The 23954-nt window shown below is 40.6% G+C and overlaps 2 protein-coding genes across 3 annotated transcripts; both read right to left on the bottom strand.

The window, feature by feature from the left end:
- Nucleotides 1-968: 968 nt before the first annotated feature.
- On the bottom strand, nucleotides 969-7425 carry isg20 (interferon stimulated exonuclease gene). 2 transcript variants are annotated; one of them, XR_014593275.1, is made up of 5 exons: nucleotides 7331-7425; nucleotides 5186-5855; nucleotides 3639-3839; nucleotides 2145-2472; nucleotides 969-2000 (listed from the first exon to the last, which is right to left on the bottom strand). XR_014593275.1 is itself a non-coding variant. In XM_083916782.1 (4 exons), exons 2-4 carry the CDS (start codon nucleotides 5819-5821, stop codon nucleotides 2272-2274), a joined length of 1038 nt encoding a protein of 345 aa, XP_083772908.1. In that variant the 5' UTR covers nucleotides 5822-5855; nucleotides 7331-7425; the 3' UTR covers nucleotides 969-2271. The 2 variants fall into 2 exon arrangements, 1 of the variants encoding a protein (XP_083772908.1); XM_083916782.1 differs by having other exon boundaries at nucleotides 969-2472.
- Nucleotides 7426-10072: 2647 nt separating this feature from the next.
- On the bottom strand, nucleotides 10073-18333 carry pdia3 (protein disulfide isomerase family A, member 3). The gene is made up of 13 exons (XM_083917414.1): nucleotides 18033-18333; nucleotides 16174-16252; nucleotides 15936-16053; nucleotides 15719-15826; nucleotides 15483-15612; nucleotides 15206-15322; nucleotides 14056-14181; nucleotides 12983-13165; nucleotides 12547-12655; nucleotides 12204-12332; nucleotides 11918-11997; nucleotides 10813-10870; nucleotides 10073-10708 (listed from the first exon to the last, which is right to left on the bottom strand). Exons 1-13 carry the CDS (start codon nucleotides 18164-18166, stop codon nucleotides 10580-10582), a joined length of 1500 nt encoding a protein of 499 aa, XP_083773540.1. The 5' UTR covers nucleotides 18167-18333; the 3' UTR covers nucleotides 10073-10579.
- Nucleotides 18334-23954: the final 5621 nt, after the last annotated feature.

The raw sequence follows: 23954 nt of genomic DNA, 5'->3' as shown, positions 1-23954 counted from the left end.
TGTTTTTGCAAGAAGCACATGAGGGACACCAGAGAAAATGACATGCTGTGATATCGGATCAAAAACTTCTGACTTTTGGAAATTTCTGCAAGAATCGCATTTTTCGGCGGTTGGATAGCGAGCACTTGTGTAAACTGCTCAGAAGCCCTCCTTATTGTCAGAATACCTAGAAAGGACAAGCATCATTTGAATGCCCCGGGTCTCTAGTTTGTCGTTGTAAAGTTTCATGAGGTTGTGATCAACCTAAAGGTCACAGCAGCTCATTTTACACAGTGAATGCGCTCACTACAATGAAATAGCTACTATGGGGAACACAACTGGGCTCACTGAATGCACAAGAGTCTCAGCTTTACAGTTTGACCCAATTAATACAATTCAAGACTGTTTATGGACCTCGGTTTGCTGAAATACTCAATGTTAGAATAGGTAGTGCAGGAGAAAAACTGCATGTTTTTTGCCCCGATCTCTCTGTGATTACCATGAAGTGTGCATGTCTGTAAAGGGGAGACTCGTAAGTAACCATAGAACCCATTTTCATTCAGATATCTTGAGGTCAGAGGTCAAGGGACCCCTTTGAAAATGGGCTATTTTTACCTTTACCAAAACTGTGCCTAACTTTGGAGAATTTATCCTTCCAGACAAACGACGACACTGTTGGTACCGATCTAGTTTCATGATATCAACATTTTAACGCTTATAACTGCTGATGCTGGGATGAGAATATAAAGGGAACATGGTGCCTTTGTTTCAGCGCTCATCTTCCCACTGTAGAGACATTTGTTCTTGGTGTTTGGTGCCATTTACTGATCCAGTGTTTGTGACAGACTCTTTTCCCAACACTAACGAGCCACGATGTCGTCGGCACGGAGGCATAAAAACAGTATTAGTGTGTGTTTCAGTTTTCACAGCGGTCACATTCACACACTGAAAGCAAACAAAGCGTTTCATTTGAACAGGATGTCATTTTATTAGGACATTTAAGATCAGCTTACTGTGAGAGGTAAGGAAATGACAATTTACAATTATTAACAATATAAAAACCTGTAAGGCCACACATACGTGGAGGTAAATGCAGCAGTTTGAACATGAAGGTTTAAAAAGGTGTATCCCATTTTTAAAGGTGCAACTCCAGCCACATTTGTGTGCGAACAATACTGTTGTTTTCCAAAATGGCAGTATCTGTGGCCAAACATCAGTTCCATGTCCCATTCATAGTCACATTTTACCTTTCAAGTAGGAGAAGTTACATTTTGGGAACTCCAAACTCTACATATAAGTTAATAAACCCCTAATCTTTGAAGTAATTCTCACCTTTATTTGGATCAAATAAAATGATTGGTCAGACTTTTATCAGAAATATGAGAATTATTGAAATATTGATGGTTTCCTGGTGGATTTCTTCTACATTTTTAGCGTGCCTTACGCTTATTAGGAACATTTTAAGATTAGAAAAGTGTAAACGCCAGAAAGGTAAGAATCGATTTAAGAACGCCAACATTATCACCTTATTAACATCAAGTCACCTAACCTGATAACCATCAACTCTGCAAATAAATATCTGTTATCACAGCAAAAACAACATGCTGTTAGGAACTGTTTATAAGTCAGACCCAAAGCTGTTTCAGTCAAAAGCAACTGGACTTGGTTGTTTGTCTAGGAAGACGTTTCACCTCTCATCCAAGAGGCTTCATCAGTTCATGTACGCATCCGACCAGGCTGGGACTGGACCAGGGCCAGGCTGGGACTGGTCCAACTACCTCCTCCTCCTCTGTTTAACTATGTTTATCTACTTTTGCATAGACGGCTTCTTTTAATGCTCTTTCAGACCATCCGTCCTCTCGGCCCAGGATGTGGACACTGTTGTCCACAAAGGAGTGGGCTTTCTCCTTGAGCTGTAGGTGGACAGCAGAGTCCTGAGGAGCGCGCTCTCCTGCGATCCTGGATGAGGGGTGAAACTTCTTCCAAGACAAATAACCAAGTCCTGTTGCTTTTGACTGAAACTGCTTTGGGGATAACGATGACCTGGACAAATGAGAACTTTCACAGGCTTAATAAGTTAGCGTTTTCATTCACGCAGTGATACAGCACATCTTCTGATGCAGATGTTTTCATAATCCCTAAATAAAAAGACCCATTTTGTTCACTAACATCACTTTTAATCCAGACTTGATTCACTGTGAAGAAGTTCTTTTTTTAATAGTTATATCTGCAGATCACCATGAACTGTAATCTGCTGAGGTATTCCCCACAACACTCCACCACACTCTCCTCTCATTGGCTGTCAGCTACGACCTCATCAGGCCAGTACTCGTCCTTCATGTAGTGGTTCGAGGAGGCGAAGCTCGGCTCGCGCGGAGCGTCGTCGGCCCTCAGCTCGTTCTGCAGCTCCTGCTCCCACTCGCCCTCCACCAGCTTGTAGAGGTCGAGGGCGGCCAGAGCGTCCTCCACCGAGCAGTGACCTCTCTTTCCCACCTGGGCGGGAAAAACACGAACAGGGTCAGCACCGTTAACCACAAGTCAAACAGCTTTTCATGAATGGAAGCAGACTTCAAAAACACAGAATACACTGTGGTTATGTGTACATATTATCAAAGGAAAATACAGACTAGTTATTCTTGATGAGAATGTCTTCAAAATAGCAGAGTCTCGTTATCTCATCATTAGCCATGTTACCATAAATGTATTTTAATGCACAATAAAAGAGGGCTGATGCAATGACAACTACCACTCGTGCAGCCGCGATGTTGCATGCATGCATTGCTGCGGACACCTGCAGCCACTTCTTTAAAAAAAGTGAACTGTTTGTGCGTCCGGTGCAAGTCCGTAAAACATATGTCCGAGCCGGTCTCCACCACATCCACCTGTGAGATTATCAGCTGTGTGTCTTCCTGGCATTCTCTGTGTGTACGACCGATTTAACCCTCCGGTCCTCATCATTACAGTGGCGTGTATTACGTAGCTGTCCATTGTGTCATCCAGTCGTGAAACAAAAAAGGACCTTAAAATGACACTTGCTATTACAAAGTTAGCACTAGCAAGTTAACATTAGCACACAGTTAGTATTTAAGAAATGTATTGTATGCAACATTACTTATTCAAAAGATATATATTGTCTGTAACTAGAAAATACTAAAATATTTGTATTCTATTATTAACATCCCAATGAGGGCTGTACCAAATGTTATTTTCTGACATTCAATGTTTTCGAATGAAACTTGAAATATCTGTCGTCATATTTTATGATGTTGTTTTGTTGTTGTTGTTTTTGTTGCCGTCTGTCATGTCTCACGACCGAGTCACAGCGAGAAAGTACGACGCTGGAGTCACTTAATCTGATACAGTGACCATCGAAACAGACAGAAATATCAGGTGACCTGAATGCACCATTAGTCAGAAACAGTCTTTACAACTTGGATCATAAGCCAACAGTTCAAGTAGGCAGGAAAGTAAATCGTAAAGCACATATAAGCACATCTTAGCTTTTAGTAGTTTCAATGAAAACCTTATTTATACGCATTTATAAGTATATGATAATACGTTGAGATAATATTGGGAGGAGCAATCTTAAGTGGACAAGTATTTATTCTAGTAGAGATAAAATTCCATATTCACAGTTTATAAAAACTGAACATGCTCACCTGAATCCTCCTGTTCAGCAGCTTATTGGCCAAGAGTTTGAGGGAGGGGCAGCGTTCGCGGGGGAAACCGGCCAAGCGGCTGAGGTGGCGCGTCGTGCAGGTGTCTCGGACCATGTGACCCGGGTGGAGCTTGTTCAACGCCTCAAAGTCGTTGTAGATGGAGTGGCCGACGACCACTTTGCCATCAAGTATACTGAAGATCTGCAGGAGAGAGGCCATGCAAGTGCAAGAGAGCATAAATAAATGCACCCGTCGTCACCGATAACGGATGATTTGGAGTATCGGCTGGGTTTCAACTTGGCGATCGAACCACTTTGACCTGTAGAAGACGGAGCTTGATGTTTGATTTTAAATGTAAAGGCAGCAGAAGGAATCTTAAATATGTTTTTCAGTTTTCAGACATGTGTCCCCTGAGGGAAGCTCAAAACCCAGCGAGCTCAGTATGCAAGTACGTGGCAACTCCTGCTTGGGGAGTATTTTTGTTTTGCAACTCATGTTCAAAACCCAAAATCGTTTTTTTCCCTTTTAACTCACAGAAAAACAGTCGTCTACCGCTCTCTCTCGGCCCCCGCCCCCTCCGCTCAGGACATTACGGAAGGACCGCATGTATGATTTTGTTTTTTCAATCAAATAAGTTTGGTTTTGTTTGCAAAATAGTTTTACTCAGGGATGCTGCACATTTATGACGTCTGGTGAAACTGTGTCCTTGTAGGGAAATTCATGTTTGTTCTGTTATTTAAATAAAAACATTTGACTTTTTCTTGTCTTTAGTAGTTTTAGAAAGTTTGCTGCTTTACGGTTTATCTCCGATTCTGGTTTCCGAGCACACCACTGCACCCTGTATGAGAAAGTTGGACCATCTTCGTTACACACCCGTAGAATGAAACATTGGTATAAGTTTCTTTAAAAGGCGATTTTACATGAACTTCCATCCTGTCTGTGTCTCTACTGGCTCCTAGAAACACCTGAGCCTGCACCACCCGCTCCAGCCGCCTTATTATGTTCAATGTTCCTCAAACCAACACTGTGTTCGGTGAAAGTAATTTTAATTGTTTAGCATTTTATCCTAGAATAAACTAAGGGATCATTTCAAACTGGAGTCCCTCATCAGCATGAACCATTTCAAAAGCAGGATTAAGGACTTTTTGAACACGATCTGCACATGTACTGTCTCTGAGCACTGATCTGTTTATTTATTTACATTTAATGTTATTTTATCATGTTTAGTTGTGTGTTGTTTTTGTTTTTAAATGTAAAACTTAAAGCAAGTGGTCTCCTTTGACACATAAAGGCCAATGTTACATTTTCTAGTAGGTGAAAATGAAATTGTTTACCGTGATACGTGTGGTTTGTGCATAAACAAAAAGCTTAAATAGCTCCAAAGTGTAGAACACAACTTCTGGTTAACAACTTTAGCATGCTTTAACTTTATTCAAATGCTATTTGTGACAGATTTATTAGCTCTGTAGCATCCGTATCTGGAAATCTACTGAAATATTTTATATTTAGTTAACATTAATATTGAGAGGGAGCGAAGCGGGCCTCACCTCCTCCGTAGCCTGAGCGAAGGGCGTGGCGTCGTGCAGGTGATGCCTCCGGATGCCACTCCAGCGAGTCCTGTAGTCCGTGACGGGCTGACACGGTCGGATGTACTTATCAAACAACACGTTGCCGTGATAGTCCAGGATGCTGCAGCGGGCCAGCTCGCTGCAGTGACCGCCGGGCCCCGTCCCCACCATCTCACAGTCCAGCGCCACCACTGTGGTCGGGCACGGGCGGAGGCACGGGGAGCTCCGACCGCTGGCCGGGGGACTCGTCTCAGAGGAGAAACCGCTGTCCACCTCCCACCTGTCCCTGAGGGCTGTGGCTAAACTGCGGTGCTCAGAGAGTCCAGGTTTAGAGACTTCGGTGCTTTTGTTTTCGGGGTCTAGAGTGCTTTGACTTTCCTCGTTTGCATTGCTCCATTTAGTATATTTGACCAGTTTGTTCGTATCAAGTGGTTCGTTGCGGTTGACCGCTGCTTTCCTCTTCCCACTGGCGATTAGTATCTTCTGTTGGCATTTTTTTCTGACTCTTGCGTTCTCCATGGCGTGAAGCATCATGGATTTTTTGCACAAATACCTGTAGTTGCTGAAAAACCCCCGGGAGACGGCTTTATTCCTATTTGACGTCTCTGCCATCATCACCAACACATGAAAGCCAACGTGCCGTCATTTTCTGAGGGAAATAAAATAAAGACATTGTCATCATTAGGAGAGAAATTCGTTGGATGATCACAACTATTCAGGATCAAATCTACACATTCGCTCTGATAAAAGGTCGCAATGCACCTTTTGTCACTAAGTGTGTGGACATGCAATGTGAGGAAAACATACACAAAGTACTCTGCTCACGAGACAACGTTAGGCCAATAAGACAGACCAACACTGACATTAGGAACAAGGCATATAAACGTTTTTATGAGGTTGCAGCCGACATTAGGGCGCACACTCACACTGTCCGTTCGTCCGTACTGTGCCCCGTGCTTTAGGGTACATGACGCATTAGCTTTAGATGGAGTAAACTTATTGTAAATAAATCAAATAATTAACAAAAAGTAAATTATAAATAAAACAAATAAAATGAATCATACATTAAATAATTATTAATAAAAATAAATCAAATAAAAATGAATCATAAATGTTTTAATAATAAATAAATATGAATCATAAATTAAATTAGAATTAAATAATAATAAAAAATAAATCATAAATAAAATAAAAATGAACCATAAATATTTACTAATAAAAATTAATCATACATTAAATAAATAAAAAAATAAATCATAAATAAAAGTAATCATATATATTTAGTAAAATAAAAAAATCGTAAATAAAATAAAAATTAAATAATAATTAATACAAATAAATCATATATAAAAGTAATCATATATATTTAGTAATACAAAAAATCGTAAATAAAAATTAAATAATGGATACAAATAAATCATAAATAAAATAAATAAAAATTAAATAATAATTAATACAAATAAATTAAAATAAATAAAACGCAGGTAACCATGGTAACCTGACATGATTCCACAGCCATCATGATTAGTTACATATGATCTACAGGTCGGATCTGTTGCGTTAGGTAACTTGTATATATATTAATATATTTTATTTTAGAAGGGGGAGAGAATAGTGTGGAAACAACCCAAACTCTTTCCCCTTTTTCCAAACTGATCCAGACCTGAAATGACTCTAATTAAATCCCAGACTGCGTAGAAAACCCTTATTAAACCCTGTTATTATTCCTGCTATCACATCATAAATCCACTTTAGCTGAATATAACAGAAAGCGTCTCCTCTGGCAGGCCACGATGGCGTTCATAGCGACCCGTGTGTGACAAAAAACACCGTTTTAAAGCTTATAATTATTTACAAAGACGAGTTTTAATTAAGCCGAATTAAACACTGACAGTAAAGAGTTCAGAAAACGCGGGGACGTGTGTTTGATGTGGGGTTAAACTTTGACTTTAGCCAAAACAAACTTAAAACACCTGATTTTTAAAACGGAGTTTGGCGTAAAAGTCATGGACGTGAACACTGAACTTCCTCCAAAGCAAACATCCTGTCAGGCTGATGTGACGGAGACAGAGACATAATAAGATGATATAATATTATAAATATATTTAATAATGTCTGCTTTACCTGCTGTGGAAGAATGCACGTGGACAGTCTGGACATGTCGAGCCAAGTCGCCATCGCTCGGCGTCTGATTGGCTCTTTTTCTTCTTCGTTTGTTGTTTGACAGGAAACGTTCAACTGCCGACTTCCTGCGGAGTCGCCGCCTCCTGGAGAAACTTCCTCTGGAGACTAAAATACATTTATAAGTGTATAAATAATAACAGGAATAAATGTATAAATAACATGAATATATAAATAAATGCATAAATAATAACAGGAATAAAATTAATAAATGCAGGAGTAAATAAATGTTGAACTAAATACATAAATAAATACATAAATAGATGAATGAATAAATAAATGCAGGAATAAATTAATAAATAAATACATAAATGAATGAATAAATAAATGCTGAAATAAATACATGTATAAATAATAACAGGAATAAATAAATAAATACAGAAATAAATGATAAATAAATGCTCAAATAAATAAATAAATGTATAAATAACAGGAATAAATAAATAAATGTATAAATAAGAAACAAGAATAAATAAATAAATGCAGGAATAAATAAATGCTGAAATAAATATATACCTTTATAAAGAATAACAGGAATAAATAAATAAATACAGAAATAAATGAATAGGTAAATGCTAAAGTAAATAAATAAGTGTATAATTAATAACAGGAATACATAAATGAATGCAGGAATAAATAAATACATGTATAAATAAATAAATAAATGTATAATGTATATTTGTCACCTCTTGGATGAAACGTCTTCCTAGACAAATAACCAAGTCCAGTTGCTTTTGACTGAAATAGCTTTGAGGATAACGACGACCTGGACAAATGAGAACATTCACAGGCTTATTGCCATCACCATGCTTCACTGTAGGGATGGTGTGTTCTGGGTGCTGTGCTGTGTACACATAGAGCTTGGAGTTCAGCCCAAAAAGGTAAATATTGGTCTCATCTGACAATACAACCTTTGGCCACATGGCATCAGAATATTCTTTATGTTTTTTATGAGACTCGGTGTGACATTTTTTCAGAAAAGCTTCTTTCTTGTTAACCAGCCAAACATGTGGAACTTGTGAATTTGTTGTCACTTCAACATGGTTGGAAAGATATTTTCAAAGGAGCTCCGAGATAAAGTTGTGGATCGGCACGAGTTAGGAGAAGAATATAAGAAGATTTCAGAGGCTTAAACTCTCCCTCTGAGGACCGTTCAGAGTATCATCCAGAAGTGGAGGGCTTACGGCTCCACCCAGACCTGGCCTAGATGGGGAACAGGTTTCCTCAAAAAGTCATAACTTTGACTTTGACTAGGGGCGGCAGTAGCTTAGTCCATAGGTGACTTGGCTGGGAACCTGAGGGTTGTTGAACTAGGCACCGAACCCCCAACTGCTCGGGGCGCTGGTCACTGGCAGCCCCCTCGCTCTGACATCTCTCCATTAATTGCATGTATATAGGTCCTGTCTGTGCATGTGTGTGTATTTCGGGCCTGTATGTCTAATTTAATAACAATAACAGAGTGAAAAAAAAAATTTAATTTCCCCGTTGCGGGACTAATAAAGGAGTCCTATTTTATTCTACACCAACAACACTACTCATGCACTTTGTCCTTTATAATGTACATAATTTTTGCACTATTTAGAATCTAAAAGTAATTTATTGGATATATTACTTTTTGTTCTTATTGCACCGTGGGTCAGAGAGACACGTATTTTCGATTCCTCTGTATGTCTGACACATATTGCAGAAATTGATAATTAGGTTGACTTGACTAATGTGTTATAATGTGTAATTAATTCATCTTCAACCGCTTGTCCCTGTCGGGGTCATGGGGGGCTGGAGCCGATCCCAGCTGACATCGGGCATGAGGCGGGGTACACTCTGGACAGGACGCCAGTCTATCACAGGACACATAGAGACGAACAGAGACAGACAACCATTCACACCTACGGGTGATTTAGAGTCATCAATGAACCGAACACCTGCACGTCTTTGGACTGTGGGAGGAAACCGGAGAACCCGGAGAAAACCCACGCAGACACGGGGAGAACATGCAAACTCCACACAGAAGGGCCCAGGCCGGGATGCGAACCTGGAACCTCCTCGCTGTGGGGCAACAGTGCTAACCACCACAATTTATTTAGATTTGATCTTTTATTCCAAATTTCAATAAAGTTGGTATTTAAATGAATTGTTAAGCATGAGGTATTGGTTTTAATTCATCAGCATTTTTGTTGTAGAAAAATAATTTACTGCACTTAAGTGACACATTTATTACTGTATAAAACCAGTTTTCCATTCTTATGACGGGTGTTTTTTCCCTCCTATACAAAATTTTGTAATTATTCAGATTGAACTAAAAGTCGTTTTTACCTCCACTTAACACAATTTAAATGACATGAGCTATAACTTAAAATAAACTTATTTTTTTTAGCATCACCCATTTTCAATAACTGAATATTTCTTATATGCATTTATTTTTTATGGAAGAAAAAAATCTAAAACGTGAGGATTTTCATTACAAATCGTCTGAACATATGTATAAAACATATTTTGGAATAGACTTTAGATTCTGATTTTATCCACTCTTAACACAATACAGACCAAATGATTGATAAAGTAATAAACAGCCCCACGTGTCTCTCAATCACTCAATGCAACTTAATACAATAGAGGTAATAACAAGAAAAGTTTCCATCAACGCTAAAAATAAAAGGCAGTGTGATAAAAAATGTGATCATGAATGACGATCGTACAGTTTGGTTTTGGTTTTGTGGGCCTTTTTATTTCACAATCCTTCCAAATGTACAAAAACAAAGACGTGTTACAAAAACAAAAGGAATTCACCGTTACCATTATCCCCTGTGACGACGACGACGACGACAGAAACCAAAAGCGACAGATGGCTGAGAGACTGGTGTCCAAACCAAAGTGCATCAGCCTGAGGTGTAGTAGACAGACCAGGGGAAAGAAAAATCGCAATTTTCAAAAACTGTCCCCCTCTTCCCTAAAAATTTGTTTTTGTTTTTAGACATCGGGCAGGCCCTGGCCACCACCTCTCCGCCTTTCTCCGCGGTTTCCCCAGAGCAGCGGAGGACCTAAAAGGGAGGGCCGTGTCTATTCGACTTGGCCTCAGAGCATTCGGTAGTTCACTAAGAGAGTGGAATATAATTTAGTTCGTTTCTTTGCACAGACTTCCCCGATCCTCCTCCTCCTGTTGTGGCGGGGACGTTGAGTTCCTGTGTGGAGCTTTTATAGCTCTGTGCCGTCGTGCTCCTCCTCCTTCTTCTTCTTCTTCTTCTTGGCCTCCTCCTGCATCACCAAGGGGCTGGAGGCCTCCCTCTTCAGGTAGTTGACGAAGTCGCTCACCTCGCGACCTCCCTGCAACGAGAGCAGTGACACGGGGGGGGGCCAAGTCAGAACAGTGAGTGGATACAAACGTGGGTTTATTTTTGCTCGAATGATCACGTCAAGATGATTCTCACCTCGTATTTCTTTGGGGTCGTCTTGCGTCCGGCTGGGGCAAAGTACAGTGTGGGGAAGCTGGAAGAGCAAAAAAGGAGACTCATGAGATTTCACATCATTAACACGCCACACTGTACCATCAGACAGTTTGTTCTTCAGGGGCTTTTGTTTAAAATCTTGTCCAAAACGTATAAAACGATCTTTAAAGCTCGACTCACAGGATTTTTTAGGCAGATCCTGACATCAATGATTTTAAAAACCTGAACAGATAATGTACAAATACACATACTGAGCAACTGAACTGTTTGACTATTGCAATTTCTTCTGACTCATCAGCTGACAAACCAAACCTGCGCAGAGTTCGTATCTCTTTTGTAAGAGTGAACTTTGATGCTACCTAAACCAAAAATGCCAAAGCCGTTATCACATATGGAAGAATGTGGCATTTCAAATATCAAACGATTTTCATTGTGCAGATGAAACACCAGATTATTTTTTTTCAAGTTCCATTCAAGAATATTTGGACTTTGTAAACACAACTGTTACAGAGTTACACCTTTTCCCAAGTCAAATTCAAGCACTTCAAAGCGCTTTTTCATGCTTTTCCAGCACCGTACACCGGTAAACTACATAGTTTTATACAGCACAACACTCAGTATAATTATTATTGCACATGTTCATCATATTAAATTAGATGTTATTGTCCTATAAACAACTAACATGATGTTTTTTTTTTATAATAAGTCATTTTTATGCAAAAATGTAGAAAATGGAGGTATTAGTTTCTCCCTTACGTCATGTAACAGAACATTTCAAGCAGTTTTAAGCTCTGTTCAAAACCTTGAAAACATCCCACTAACATTCAAGTGTTTAAGGATTTCCAGCACATGTACCGACCCTGCTGTTAAAATACAGAAGTTTCCAAACTTTCAGGACTTTGTTTGTTTATAATAAACTGATATATCAGCCAGGATGTTAAACTCCCAGAACTTTCGATCACGCTATGATGCTAAAAAAGTTAATGAGAATGATGTGAAAAAGCTTTTATTGGGACTTTTCAGCCCTCATTGGGCACTATTTCCCATTGTCCCCCTTGTGCTCCTGTTGAGTGAACTCATGACTCACCCGCTGACTTCGTATGGAGAGGGCACATCGTTTGCTGTGGCGTCCATCTTGGCGATGACAATGTTGGGATCAGCGGCGAGCTTTAAGAGAAAAAGGGGAGAAAGTACAGAACCTAAATGAATGACTGACACACTCTTTCACCTCAAACTGCATCTTCATGCCAAGTGTTTGTTTAATTCGCTCTCTTATAGCACGCTGAAGTAAACACTTTGCTTCAAGATCCTTATAATGCAGCTTTTATTCAGATTATTATCCGAGCAGCAGGTTAAAGAGTCCCTTCACTCACCTTCTCTCCCAGCTCGTTGAATTTGGGCTCCAGGCTCTTGCAGTGTCCGCACCATGGAGCGTAGAACTCGATCAGCACGTCTTTGCTGTCGTCGTTGACGATGGAGTCGAAGTTCTCGGCCACGACCACCTGAATGCAGATGACAGACATGTTAACTCATTATTGATCAATGAAGAGCTTCTCGTCCGCTCATGCTACACCCTTCCACTAATGTTTCATGAAAACTACTGGGGCCAGTGGTTTTCTCATAATCCTGCTGACAAACAAATGGAAGTAATAAATGAGCAGTACACAGCTACAGAGCGCACATTAAAAAGGGGAATTTAAGATGTTTTCGTCTCACCTTGACAGGTCCGTCGTTGCTCTCTGGGACGGCCTCGGATTTGAGGTAGCGCTTCAACGTGCCGTCAAAGAAACTCTGCAGGAAACTCTCCAGAGCTTTTCCGTCACGACTGTTTGGAGAACAAAACGAAACCAGAATGACATTGAGCGATTGGGGGAAAAAAGAAAACATACAGAGAATCAAAAAAATCTAAGTTTTCACTTGGATTGTAAGGCATTCATAACCTCCTCCGCGTGTTAGATATGCATTTACCGAGTAACACGGTGGCACTTTATGGAGAAACATCATTAGTTCAACATTCTTTTCAATTCTAGCCCAAGGGAGGGGTTGTGTGTGCGTGTGTGTGTGTATAATTAAATAATCCATTGTGTGGTGAATTTTGGTGTTAGAAATGCACTTGTGGCAAACAGGAAAAATAACATTCGACTTGACTTACGAGAACTCCTCAGTCATGACGTATTTGTCTCCCTTGGCGGTGCGGATGGCGACCAGAGGCAGTTCTCCCGAGCTTCCGTCCATGCCGAACTCGGACACGTCGTGGCTGAACGCGCTCTTGCTGGCCACGGCAAAGTTCAGCTTCTTACCCTGATCCAGGAAGCTCTTGGCCACCTTCATCACCCTGAAAAACGTTAAAAGTTTGGTCCGGTTTAAGAATATAGTTTGAAAGTTACAAATAAAATGTTTATTTTATGGAAACAAAAGCAGGAATTTCTCTTTATTGCAGGAAGAAACTTGTGGGGGCAACTTTCATGTCAGTTTTAGACTACGGAGACATTTTATACATGCAGCAGCTACAACTCTACTCACACTTGACCCGCGTATCACTCCTGAGATCGTTGTGAGCTGTACTCAAGAGTTGAACTGCCCTCGCTATCAGGAGCAACACTGGATTGTTTTCAAAGCTCTCACTGGTCTCTTACCGTCCTATATCAATTCTTAAGTATCTTTTAATACAAGTCTCCATCATACACGGTCAAAGAGTGGCTCATACTGCAGGCTCCCTCTGTTAACACTGCATTTGGAAAGTCCTGTTTTTCTTACTGTGCACCTGCAGAACCACCTGAAACTTACCACACTCTTATCAATGAGACAATGACAAACCCATAATCTTATTTTACTTCCAACTTCTCTTGTTTTTAACTAGATTTCTCTGCTTTCATTAATCTGTGTCACTTTACTTTTCTGATATTTCGGATTTGCTAATGTTTTTTTTTAAATGTTTTGTCTTGTCCTCAAATGTTTTCTGTTTTTAAATAAAGGTTATTAAAAAAAGATGTATTTTAGGGAGTGAAACGCTAAATCAAACCATGAGCAGAGTTCAGCTAAGCGTTTTCAGCATGAGTTAAAAACTGAAGACGATGTGAAAAACAAGTGTAATTTCAACACTGCCAATTAATTATTAACTGCCACAGAGGAAAACTGTTTTTATGTTTAAAAAAAAGGAGAAAAGGCTGATATTTGAGCTCAAACAGACAGTCGACAGCCACGGCACGGTGCTGAGACGCCTACCTGTTCCTCCAGTAGTTGGACCCCTTGGGATTTTTGTCATAATCAACGTCATAATAAGCCACCAGCAGGTCTTTCCCCTTCAGCTGGTCTTTGTTGTCGTCTGTCATGTGGGGGCAGATTCCAAAGCTGAGTATAAAAAAATAATAATAAAAGAAGTAAGAATGAATGTAAACCAACAAGTTACACTACAGGTTAATCCAGTGATACAGATGATTTATAGCAGTGTAACAGGTGAATCATTATGTCTGTTTAAAAGGTTCAGATCCGATCACAACGTTTACATCTTTCAGAAAGTCTCCACAAAAGCAGAGGGGCTGAAATACTCCGGACATACTGATACTCTGCAGACTTCAATGTCACGACGTTAAGTGTTTAGAGAGGAGGCGAGGCAGGAGAGAGTGAAAGTAAAAAGGAAAGTAAATAGGGGCATGCTGCGTCATATGGAAAATACAGGAGACTGTTAGTGGGAACACCGTTAAACCACACGTACATAAGACATGTAAAACTACAATTTTATCAATAAACATGATTGAAGGGCAAAAAAGCTGTATTTGTTTTGTATCTGCCTTTAAATTAATAAAATGTAGAATTAAAAACAGGCACATATCTTATATATTGGGGAAAATAAACAGAAAGCACTGAAAAAATGCACTCCTATGGAAAAACTTAATCACCACAAAGCTTTTTTTAGTGCAGTCTAATGGGGATGAGTGCAATCAGGGAGGGAAAAATATAAATATAATATTGCATGTGAGTGGTTTCACACTTACTAAACCGTTATTTTTAAGCTCACGAGTGAACAAGATCTTTAAAAATGACCTGTCCAACAGTCTGGCCACGTGGAGTTATAGATGAGCTATGACCAGGTACAACTAAATAACATAAAGTCCAGTATTTGTTCATCAAAAGTACCAAACACTGAGATGTAAGCATTTCCCAGAGTAAAAGTAAAGAGCTGAATGAGAGCAGCTGACTGTTTGCGGAGTGAACACCTCACCTGCAGCACAAGGTCCTGTTGGCACTGGACCATGAACGTAAATATGTGCCGTTACTGAGCATGATGACTGCATGGTTTACCACCGCCAACAGGTACACGTACGTTTTACGATGACTGAGATAACCGCCTTGACTCAAGACAAGCAACACTCACATGTTTTCCTGGATGAACTTCTTGATTTTGTTGCTGGTGTATATTTCCTCGCTGTATTTCACGGTGCTGTCTTCAAACTTGTTGTTGAGTCTTGTTGGGCGGAACAGGACGACTCCCCTGTTAACCAAAACAGGAAATGTCACTGTAGTCTTGCTGCTGCTGCACCACTGATGACGATGTCAATGTGCAAGTTGTTTTGACTTTTGTGTAAATATCTGTTGCCAAAGACTCAAAGGAAAAATGATGACTTGGTCAAAAGGCAGAACGAGCGACTTACTCTCCGTCAATGCCTTGGCTCTGGAGGAGAGCCTCAGAGTTTGTGTGGGCGAAGCGGTAGCTTTCCCTCAAGGCGCTGGCTGCCTTCAGGAACTCTGTCTGTGCGGTGCTCTTTTCATCAGCAAAGAACCCTGGGAAGGAAGGAACGGTGAATCATGTTCAGGTCAGGATGTGATAAACATGGAGCTGTTTTTTCGACTTTCACCAACAGTGACTAAAATTCAAACAGTAACTCACCAACGACGCTCGCGTCCTGGTCCGAAGTGTACTTCGCTAAATCTGCGTCAGCCTTGAGCTCCACAGAAGCTGGTCCAGCCTGCTTCTTAAGGAAACTGACAATCCCATCTGCAGAGAGCAACAAAAAAGAGGAAAAAGAGATTTAGAGAGGCAGAAAAATAGGTGACACAAATAAAGAAGTATTTTTAGTTTTGTATATTTCAAAACACAAACGTACCTGCAGTTCTGGGGCCTTCATATGGACCCGTTTCCTCTCCATCTCTGAAGATCTTCAGGGTCGGGTAGCCGTTGACACCGTATTTGCTGCATGTGTTGCTGTTGGATGTGCAGTCAACCTGCGGAGAAAAGAAAATCATTCACTTTCTGAAGAGATACAGAGAGAGCACTATGGTGCAGAGTGCAGTAGGCCACACTCAAGTGGAAAAAAAAGTTAAGTGAAGTGCATTATGCAATACCTTGACCAGAGCGACGTTGTTCTTCAGCCGAGTGGCGGCTGCCTCGTACTCAGGTGCTAGTCGTTTACAATGGCCACACCTAATGTGGATCAGTGAAACAGGAGAACGAGTTAGCTGTAGTCACTCTGAGCTTGGCAAAGATCCTCAGGGAGAGCCTGTGATTTCACATTGTGGAATTTGATACGTCTTAAGATGATGCAATCAGGTTCATAAAAAAAAGTGCGTTAAATGTGGAGGAAAAAACACGATTTACAAGATTACAAACCATTTACTTTAATTAGCTAGTGAACAGAATTAGGGGTGCAACTAAGTAGTATTTTAGTTGTTACTTTACTCATTCGATTAAACGTTTGATCCATAGAAGGTGAGGGGGGGAAAAACCCTATTTTGATTTCCCAAAGCTTGATTTAGCAAATTAAAATAGCACATTTTGTGTAATAGTACAAAACAAAAATATAAGATATAACTTCATTAATCCAGAAGAACATTTGTGTTCGAGATTGCAGTAACAGTGACAAACAATATAAACAAGGAGCATCAAAAAGGTTAAATATGAATATAAAGTGTCTAAGCAGTTAAGTGCAAATTACATTACATGATGTAATAGAGAGATAATGAACATGATAATAAACATGGTATATAAATTGAAAAATATTGCACATAATGAAAGGTAACACTGAAAATCATAATATAATTATTAATATATTTGGTTTCTTATCTCAGACAACTAAGAAACAAAGCAAATATTCACATTTGATTCAGTGGAAACAGTTAATTTTGGGGCATTTTTGCACCTTTTCATAAATAAACTTCCATCCTGGTTCACTTCAAGTTTGGCACCGTGGAACCCCACGTCACAGTTCCCGTGAACCAATCAGAGGTGGACACCAAAACTTCCCCGGCCAATCAGAACGTTACAACAGTAAAAAGGTCACGCCCCTAACTTCCTCGTAGCCACATTAGCTCGCATTTTTCCACAGATAATGATTCACAGCGGCTGAAAATACACATGACTGTTAATTGTTTTTAACTTCTACACTTAAAGGTCGCGTCACTGTGAAGCTGCGACACTTAAACCAAACCTGTGAACACAGCAAGCGGATCTGTGCCACCAGTCGGACAGTTTTAAGCTAATTTCTATCAAACTTTCTGTTTAACCTACGAATATAAATGACGGTGTGACGTTTAGAGTTAATTTAATGGTGCTAAACTAAAGTCTAACGTCTTATCTTTGTAACCATATATCATTTTAACGGCTTATTTTATTTTTGTGTTTACAAGAGTGGTCAAAAGGACGCTAACGCCGGTGAATTAGCCGTGAGCTCTCTTGGCCTTAATCGGACACCCGGATCTCCTGGCCGTAAACACCGGGAGCTGCTGGTCCTCCACATTAACATAGATGCTGTCAAAACATCCAGGACCATACTTCAGGCCTTCACAATAAAATTGCATGCTTTAAAAGCTACAAAATATACTGTAAAGTCTTCTTAATTTGCACTTTTCTAATGTAAACCACCACCTGCAGCGTCTTACTGCTTTCTCTCATCGCCGTCACTTACATATAATAATTTGACATGTAAATGCTCATGTACAAATATGAAACTTCACTTATAGACACTTGAAAGTGTGTGGATTAATTCAACCTGCACTTGGGTGGTGATCACCCAATAAAAGCAACACGAAAAGACCGGAAACTACGGCAGAGCAGATCCGTCCGAATAGGGATAACTGATCACACATTGACACCTTTCCGCTACTTGCTCCCATGAAAACGTTTGGTCCCCAGCCAATAAACCAGATTGTGCTTGTTTAACGTTTTGCACCGTTTTACCAACACAAAGCCTGAAAAATAGACTCACCAAGGGGCGAAAAACTCCACCAGAGCGAGTCCGTGGGCTCCGATCTTGCTTTCGAAATCATCGTCCGTGTAGTCGAGCACATCACTGGCCCAGGTGAGGCCGGCGAGCGCGACCAGGAAGATCACCCGAAACATGGCTTAAAAGTCTGTTTCACTTATTTGTGTTTAATGGAAATGAAAAACAAAAGCCCCCTCTTGAGCTCTTCGGCTGTCGTGAAAAGCCCAGGCTGCAAACCTGCTCGGGACAGGGCCAACTGCGGATAGAGAAAGAGAAAGAGAAGAGGCGGCGAGGATGTTCAGCGGGGACCTCTCCTTTACCACAGTGTGGCAGCCTCCCATTGGTCCGTCAGACGCGTCACTCTGCTGCGGTTAGCCAATGAGAGGCCGGCAGCAGAGAAGCCCGTCGGCTGAGAGCCAATCACAATTCGACAAAAATCAAAACTCATCCATCACACACTGAAGTGATTTTCTTTTTTTTAAAATAATAATAATTATTTTTTAATAAAATCCGAGATCAGGTGCTAACAGAGGTGCAACTTTATTATAAAATATAATTAAAAATAAATAAATAAATACTATGGCTGACTAAACATGACTTCAGTCCCAATAAATAAATAAATAAATACATGAATAAATAAATAAATAAAAATTATGGAGGACTAAACACGACTTAAGTCCCAATAAATAAATACATGCATAAATAAATATATAAAAACCATGGAGGACTAAACATGACCTAAGTCCCAATAAATAAATAAATGTATAAATAAATATATAAAAACCATGGAGGACTAAACATGACCTAAGTCCCAATAAATAAATAAATGTATAAATAAATATAAAAAAAACCATGGATGACTAAACATGACCTAAGTCCCAATAAATAAATAAATGTATAAATAAATATATAAAAACCATGGAGAACTAAACATGACCTAAGTCCCAATAAATAAATAAATGTATAAATAAATATAAAAAAAACCATGGAGGACTAAACATGACTTCAGTCCCAATAAATAAATAAATGCATAAATAAATAAATACATAAAAATTAGGGATGACTAAACATGACTTAAGTCCCAATAAATAAATAAATGCATAAATAAATAAATACATAAAAATTATGGATGACTAAACATGACTTAAGTCCCAATAAATAAATAAATGCATAAATAAATAAATACATAAAAATTATGGAGGACTAAACATGACCTAAGTCCCAATAAATAAATAAATGCATAAATAAGTAAAAACATAAAAATTATGGAGGACTAAACATGACTTCAGTCCCAATAAATGAATAAATAAATACATGCATAAATAAATAAATAAAAACTATGGATGATTAAACTAATGTCCCAGTAAATTGCATAATACATACATGTATAAATGAATAAAGGAATACATAAAAAGCATACATACATGCTGAAATAAAGAAATAATTGCATGAATAAATAAAATTATAAAAAAAATGCATAAACAATTGAATAAATAAATAAAAACTATGGATGACTAAACATGACTTAAGTCACAATAAATAAATACATGTGTAAATAAATACAGGAATAAATACATTTAGGAATATATGAATACATGCTGAACTAAGGAAATAAATGCATGAATAAACAAAATTAATTTGTTTAATAATTACAAATCCCTAGTGTCTTTAAAGTAAGCACAACCTGCAACGTCAGCGGAAAGCTCGAACACACTGATCTCCGTGAGGCTCTGCAGGTTACAACAGTCTCTGTGCCACAGACGTCTGCTGTGGAACAACTCAAGGCTCCAGGGGTTAGTGTCCTGGAGGCATTACTGATATCACAAACAATTCTCAGAAATCAATTGTCATTACCAGAAGTTTGTTTCCTGTTGGTTTTCTATTTATCTATTTTGCTTGATCCACTGACAACATGCAGACGTCTACGTGTCAACATTTGTTTATTCTCTGCTGCTGTTTAGGTATAGCGCCCTCAAAGAAGCACAATGTGTGTCCTTATATGAGTAAGACGTGCAGAAAGTTTATATATTATTATATATTATCAACTAAAGGGAGTCCAACATTATCATTTCATTCTATATTGTTATGACAGGGTGCACAGAGTCGTGACTAATCAGGTTGATCAGGTTAAGTGATACAGAAGAAGAGCTCAGGTGCAGCTGGAGGAGAGACAACAGGTCCCCAACAGCAGGTTTTTGCCGCGGGGTCCATTAACGGGTTCATCTGGCTGTGGTTATGAGACAAGTATGAAGGCGAGCAGCTTTTTGAAATTCCTTCCTTGGGTAGTGATGTTGATTATGAAAACGGTGAAGTGAGTGGAGCACTGTTTATGTTGCCTAACTGATGTATTAGTTACGGTGGGACTTAACTTGCATTCTAATTCATTTCAATTCAATTCAATTTTATTTATAGTGCCAAATCATAACAAAAGTTATCTCAGGACACTTTACAGACTAGGTATAGACCACACTCTATGACTTCTAAATTATTATAATTTTTTCCCAACTCAACCAATTCTTTAAATCTTTATTTAACAAGTATTCTTGCCTGGTGGCCAGGTTTGCCACGGAGCCTGGCCGGACACACAAAAAGTGACGTGGCACCTCCCTCCTCTCCTTCCTGTGGGCCCACTACGCGCAGGAGGAACCACTGGGGTCGGGTGCGCTGCTGCACGGGTGGCAGTGAAGGTGAGGGGCCTCGACGGACCAGACACGGGCAGCAGAGGTTGGTTCTGGGGATGTGGAGCAACACCTCTGTCGGGAAAGGAGCCGGAGCTTGTGCGGGAGATGGAGCACTACCAGTTAGATCTCGTGGGGCTCACTTCCCCACACAGTCTCCTTTCTGGAACCGTACTTCTGGATAGGGGTTGGACTCTATCCTTCTCTGGAGTTGTCCAGGGTGTGAGACGCGGGCGGGTGTGGGGATACTCACAAACCCCCGGCTGAGCGTCGCAGTGTTGGAGTTCCACCCCTGTGGAAGAGAGGGTCGCCTTCTTACGCCTGTGGGTGGTAGGGGGGAAAACTCTGACTGTTGTTTGTGCATATGCACCGAATAGCAGTTCAGAGTATTCGGCCTTCTTGGAGACCCTGAATGGAGTCCTGTATAGGGCTCCGGTAGGGGACTCCATAGTTCTGCTGGGAGACTTCAACGCCCACGTCGGCAATGATGGAGACACCTGGAGAGGCGTGATTGGGAGGAACGGCCTCCCTGATCTAAATCCGAGCAGTCGTCTATTATTAGACTTCTGTGTTAGTCACGGATTATCTATAACAAACACCATGTTCGAACACAAGGACGCTCATAAGTGTGCGTGGTACCAGAGCACCCTGGCCAAAGATAGATGATCGATTTTGTGATCGTATCATCTGATCTGAGGCCGTATGTTTTGGACAACTGAGTGAAGAGAGGGGCAGAGCTTCCAACTTATCACCATCTGGTGATGAGTTGGGTCAGAGGATGGGGGAAGATTCTGTACGGACCAGGTAAGCCCAAACGAGTAGTGCTGGGAACGTCTGGAGGAGGCCCCTGTCCGAGAGATCTTCAACTCACACCTCCGGCGGAGCTTTTCTGGCATCCCTTTGGAGGCTGGGGGCATTGAACCATAGTGGGCAATGTTCAAAGCTTCCATGCTGAAGCATGCAGCGGTGAGCTGTGGCCTCAAGGTCTTAGGTGCCTCAAGGGGAGGTAACCCTCAAACACCGTGGTGGACACGGTGGTCAGGAAAGAACAAGGTCGCGTGTACAAGCGGCCAAAATGGGTTTTTTCAGGAGGGTGTCTGGAGTCTCCCTTAGAGAGAGGGGGAGAAGTGCAGCCATCCGTGAGGAACTCGGAGTAGAGCCGCTGCTCCCTCGCGTTGAAAGGAGCCAGTTGAGGTGGTTCGGGCATCTAGTAAGGATGCCCCCTAGGTGCCTCCCTAGGGAGGTGTTCTAGGCACGTCCAGCTGGGAGGAGGCCTCGGGGAAGACCAAGGAGCAGGCGAGGGATATCTCCACACTGGCCTGGGAACGCCTCAGGATCCCCCAGTTAGAGCTGGTTAATGTGGCCCGGGAAAGGGAAGTTTGGGGTCCCCTGCTAAAGCTGCTGCCCCCGCGACCCGACCCTGGATAAGCGGTTAAAGATGAGATGAGATGAGATAAAGTTACAATTATAATATTGTGCCAGCAGAGGGAGCTCTCTGACAGCAACAGCTCTGTAGGTGTAGAGGCCTTCTGTGTTTTACTCTAAATGTATTCCTTTGAAATTCTCAGTAATTCTTTACTTTTTTCTGCAAGTATTTGTTATCGGAATATTAATAATTAACAATTACGATCACAACCTGTAGATTAACATGCTACTGTGATGCCCAGTGAAAAAGTAACAATTCTGACGCTCACAAAATCCAATAACTGTACCTCTATGTCCCAAAGTGCCTTTCATCAGTGTTCATCCAAACCTTTCATCACTTTGTCAAACTGCAGTCGCCGTGGAAAGTTAGTAAGTTTCAACAAAAGTGTAAACGTTAATGTGATTCAAACTCTGTCACACACCAACATACTTTAAAGTACTTTGACAAATTTGAAGAAGGCCGTTTCAGAGTTTCAGTAGTGAAAGCTGTGAAAATCTGGAAAGTAAGTAATCAGGTGGCACATTATCAGGAAATCCGATTCCCACACAAACTCACGTGTTTGATAAAGAGGCAGAACACCTGCCACTATTTAAAGAGATGTCTGATCTTAATTTAGGTATACAGATATTTGTATTTAGAATATAACACCTAAGATGTCCGTAATAGAAACTCTTCACTCATGCACATGATATAAAGGAAAAGTGACCGGATTTCTGGTACTGTACACCTTTTCTTATTCATTTACACCTTTACATATACTTTGTTTTATTTCCCATTTTATTTTATTCTATTCTATTCTAATGATACATTTCTCTTTGTTGGCAGCAAGGAAGGGTGCTACAACTGCCTTTCACTGTGCAATCCTGTATTGTATAATGACAATAAAGCAGGTTGTGCAGAAAAAAAAATGTGTCTTTTCTTCATCATTTTAAAACTTTCTTCCTAAACAGGAAGTTTATTTCAGCAACACTCCAGAAAGCCTCCCAGTGTGGAGCTCCTCAGACTGTGAGCGAGCTGTGCTAATCCTTTTACGCAGAGCTGTCATTCTTCCAGACCAGCCACCGTTTACTGTAAACTCACAGCTGACACTGGAACGACAGAAGGAGACAGAATAACTCAGGGGCCAGAGGAGCTTAGAGGCGTTTGTTTTGTTTCATCTGAAGAAGACTGCTGATGCTAATGTCTGTGGAGCTGCGAACAGTTTTGCACCACACAGCATTTTGTGAAACATCTGTACCGTTTCAAGGTCACTGACTGGACGCCCGCTGACATCTTAGTGCACACATTACACTAAATACTGTTTATTTTATACTAATTTCATCCCACAGTCTCTTACAGCATTGCCGTCACTACTTCAAACACCATTTGATCCCAGGATATTTGTGTTTTGTGTGCGTGGCTCTGCAGCACTCTTCTGCACTGTAGAGATTTGTTTTTCTGTTTCCCCCCCACACAAAACCCCTTCCCTACCAAATCCTAGCTCCCATTGCCTCTGTGAAGTGGTTGCCACGGAAACGCGCTCGCTCCTCAGCCATATCTGGAACAAGGAGGAGGAGAGAAGAGGTCTGCAGCATTCTGCCTGTGACACGCTGCGAGTGCTGTGAGAGATAGAGAGAGAGCGAGGGATGGAGGGAGGGAGGGAGGATGTATTTCTCAACCTTCCTCCAAATCCTCAGAAGAGAGATTCCTCACAACACCAACACTCGACGTCTCAGCTGCGTCCCGTCAGAACACTGGACGCCCTGTTGTCGTGTCAGCGTCCAGACCAAAACACTGGAAAAACTGTTGCCCGTTTCATCGCTGGAGACAATAAAAATCTAT

This window comes from Echiichthys vipera (genome assembly GCF_963691815.1).
Source record: "Echiichthys vipera genome assembly, chromosome: 7".
Taxonomy (NCBI): domain Eukaryota; kingdom Metazoa; phylum Chordata; class Actinopteri; order Perciformes; family Trachinidae; genus Echiichthys; species Echiichthys vipera.
Note: the sequence above shows the minus strand (reverse complement) of the source record. Positions and strands in the feature narration are given on the sequence as shown.

Bases quoted from the DNA above. Each gene is read 5' to 3' on its own strand.
- isg20 (XM_083916782.1), bottom strand. From the start codon at position 5,821: ATGATGGCAGAGACGTCAAATAGGAATAAAGCCGTCTCCCGGGGGTTT. The intron at 3,840-5,185 runs GTGAGGCCCGCT...TCTCTCCTGCAG, and splicing joins TCGCTCAGGCTACGGAGGAG to ATCTTCAGTATACTTGATGG. The intron at 2,473-3,638 runs GTGAGCATGTTC...TTTCCCGCCCAG, and splicing joins TGCTGAACAGGAGGATTCAG to GTGGGAAAGAGAGGTCACTG.
- pdia3 (XM_083917414.1), bottom strand. From the start codon at position 18,166: ATGTTTCGGGTGATCTTCCTGGTCGCGCTCGCCGGCCTCACCTGGGCC. The intron at 16,253-18,032 runs GTGAGTCTATTT...GATCCACATTAG, and splicing joins GTGGAGTTTTTCGCCCCTTG to GTGTGGCCATTGTAAACGAC. The intron at 10,871-11,917 runs GTGAGTCATGAG...TTGCTCTTCCAG, and splicing joins TCTCCATACGAAGTCAGCGG to CTTCCCCACACTGTACTTTG.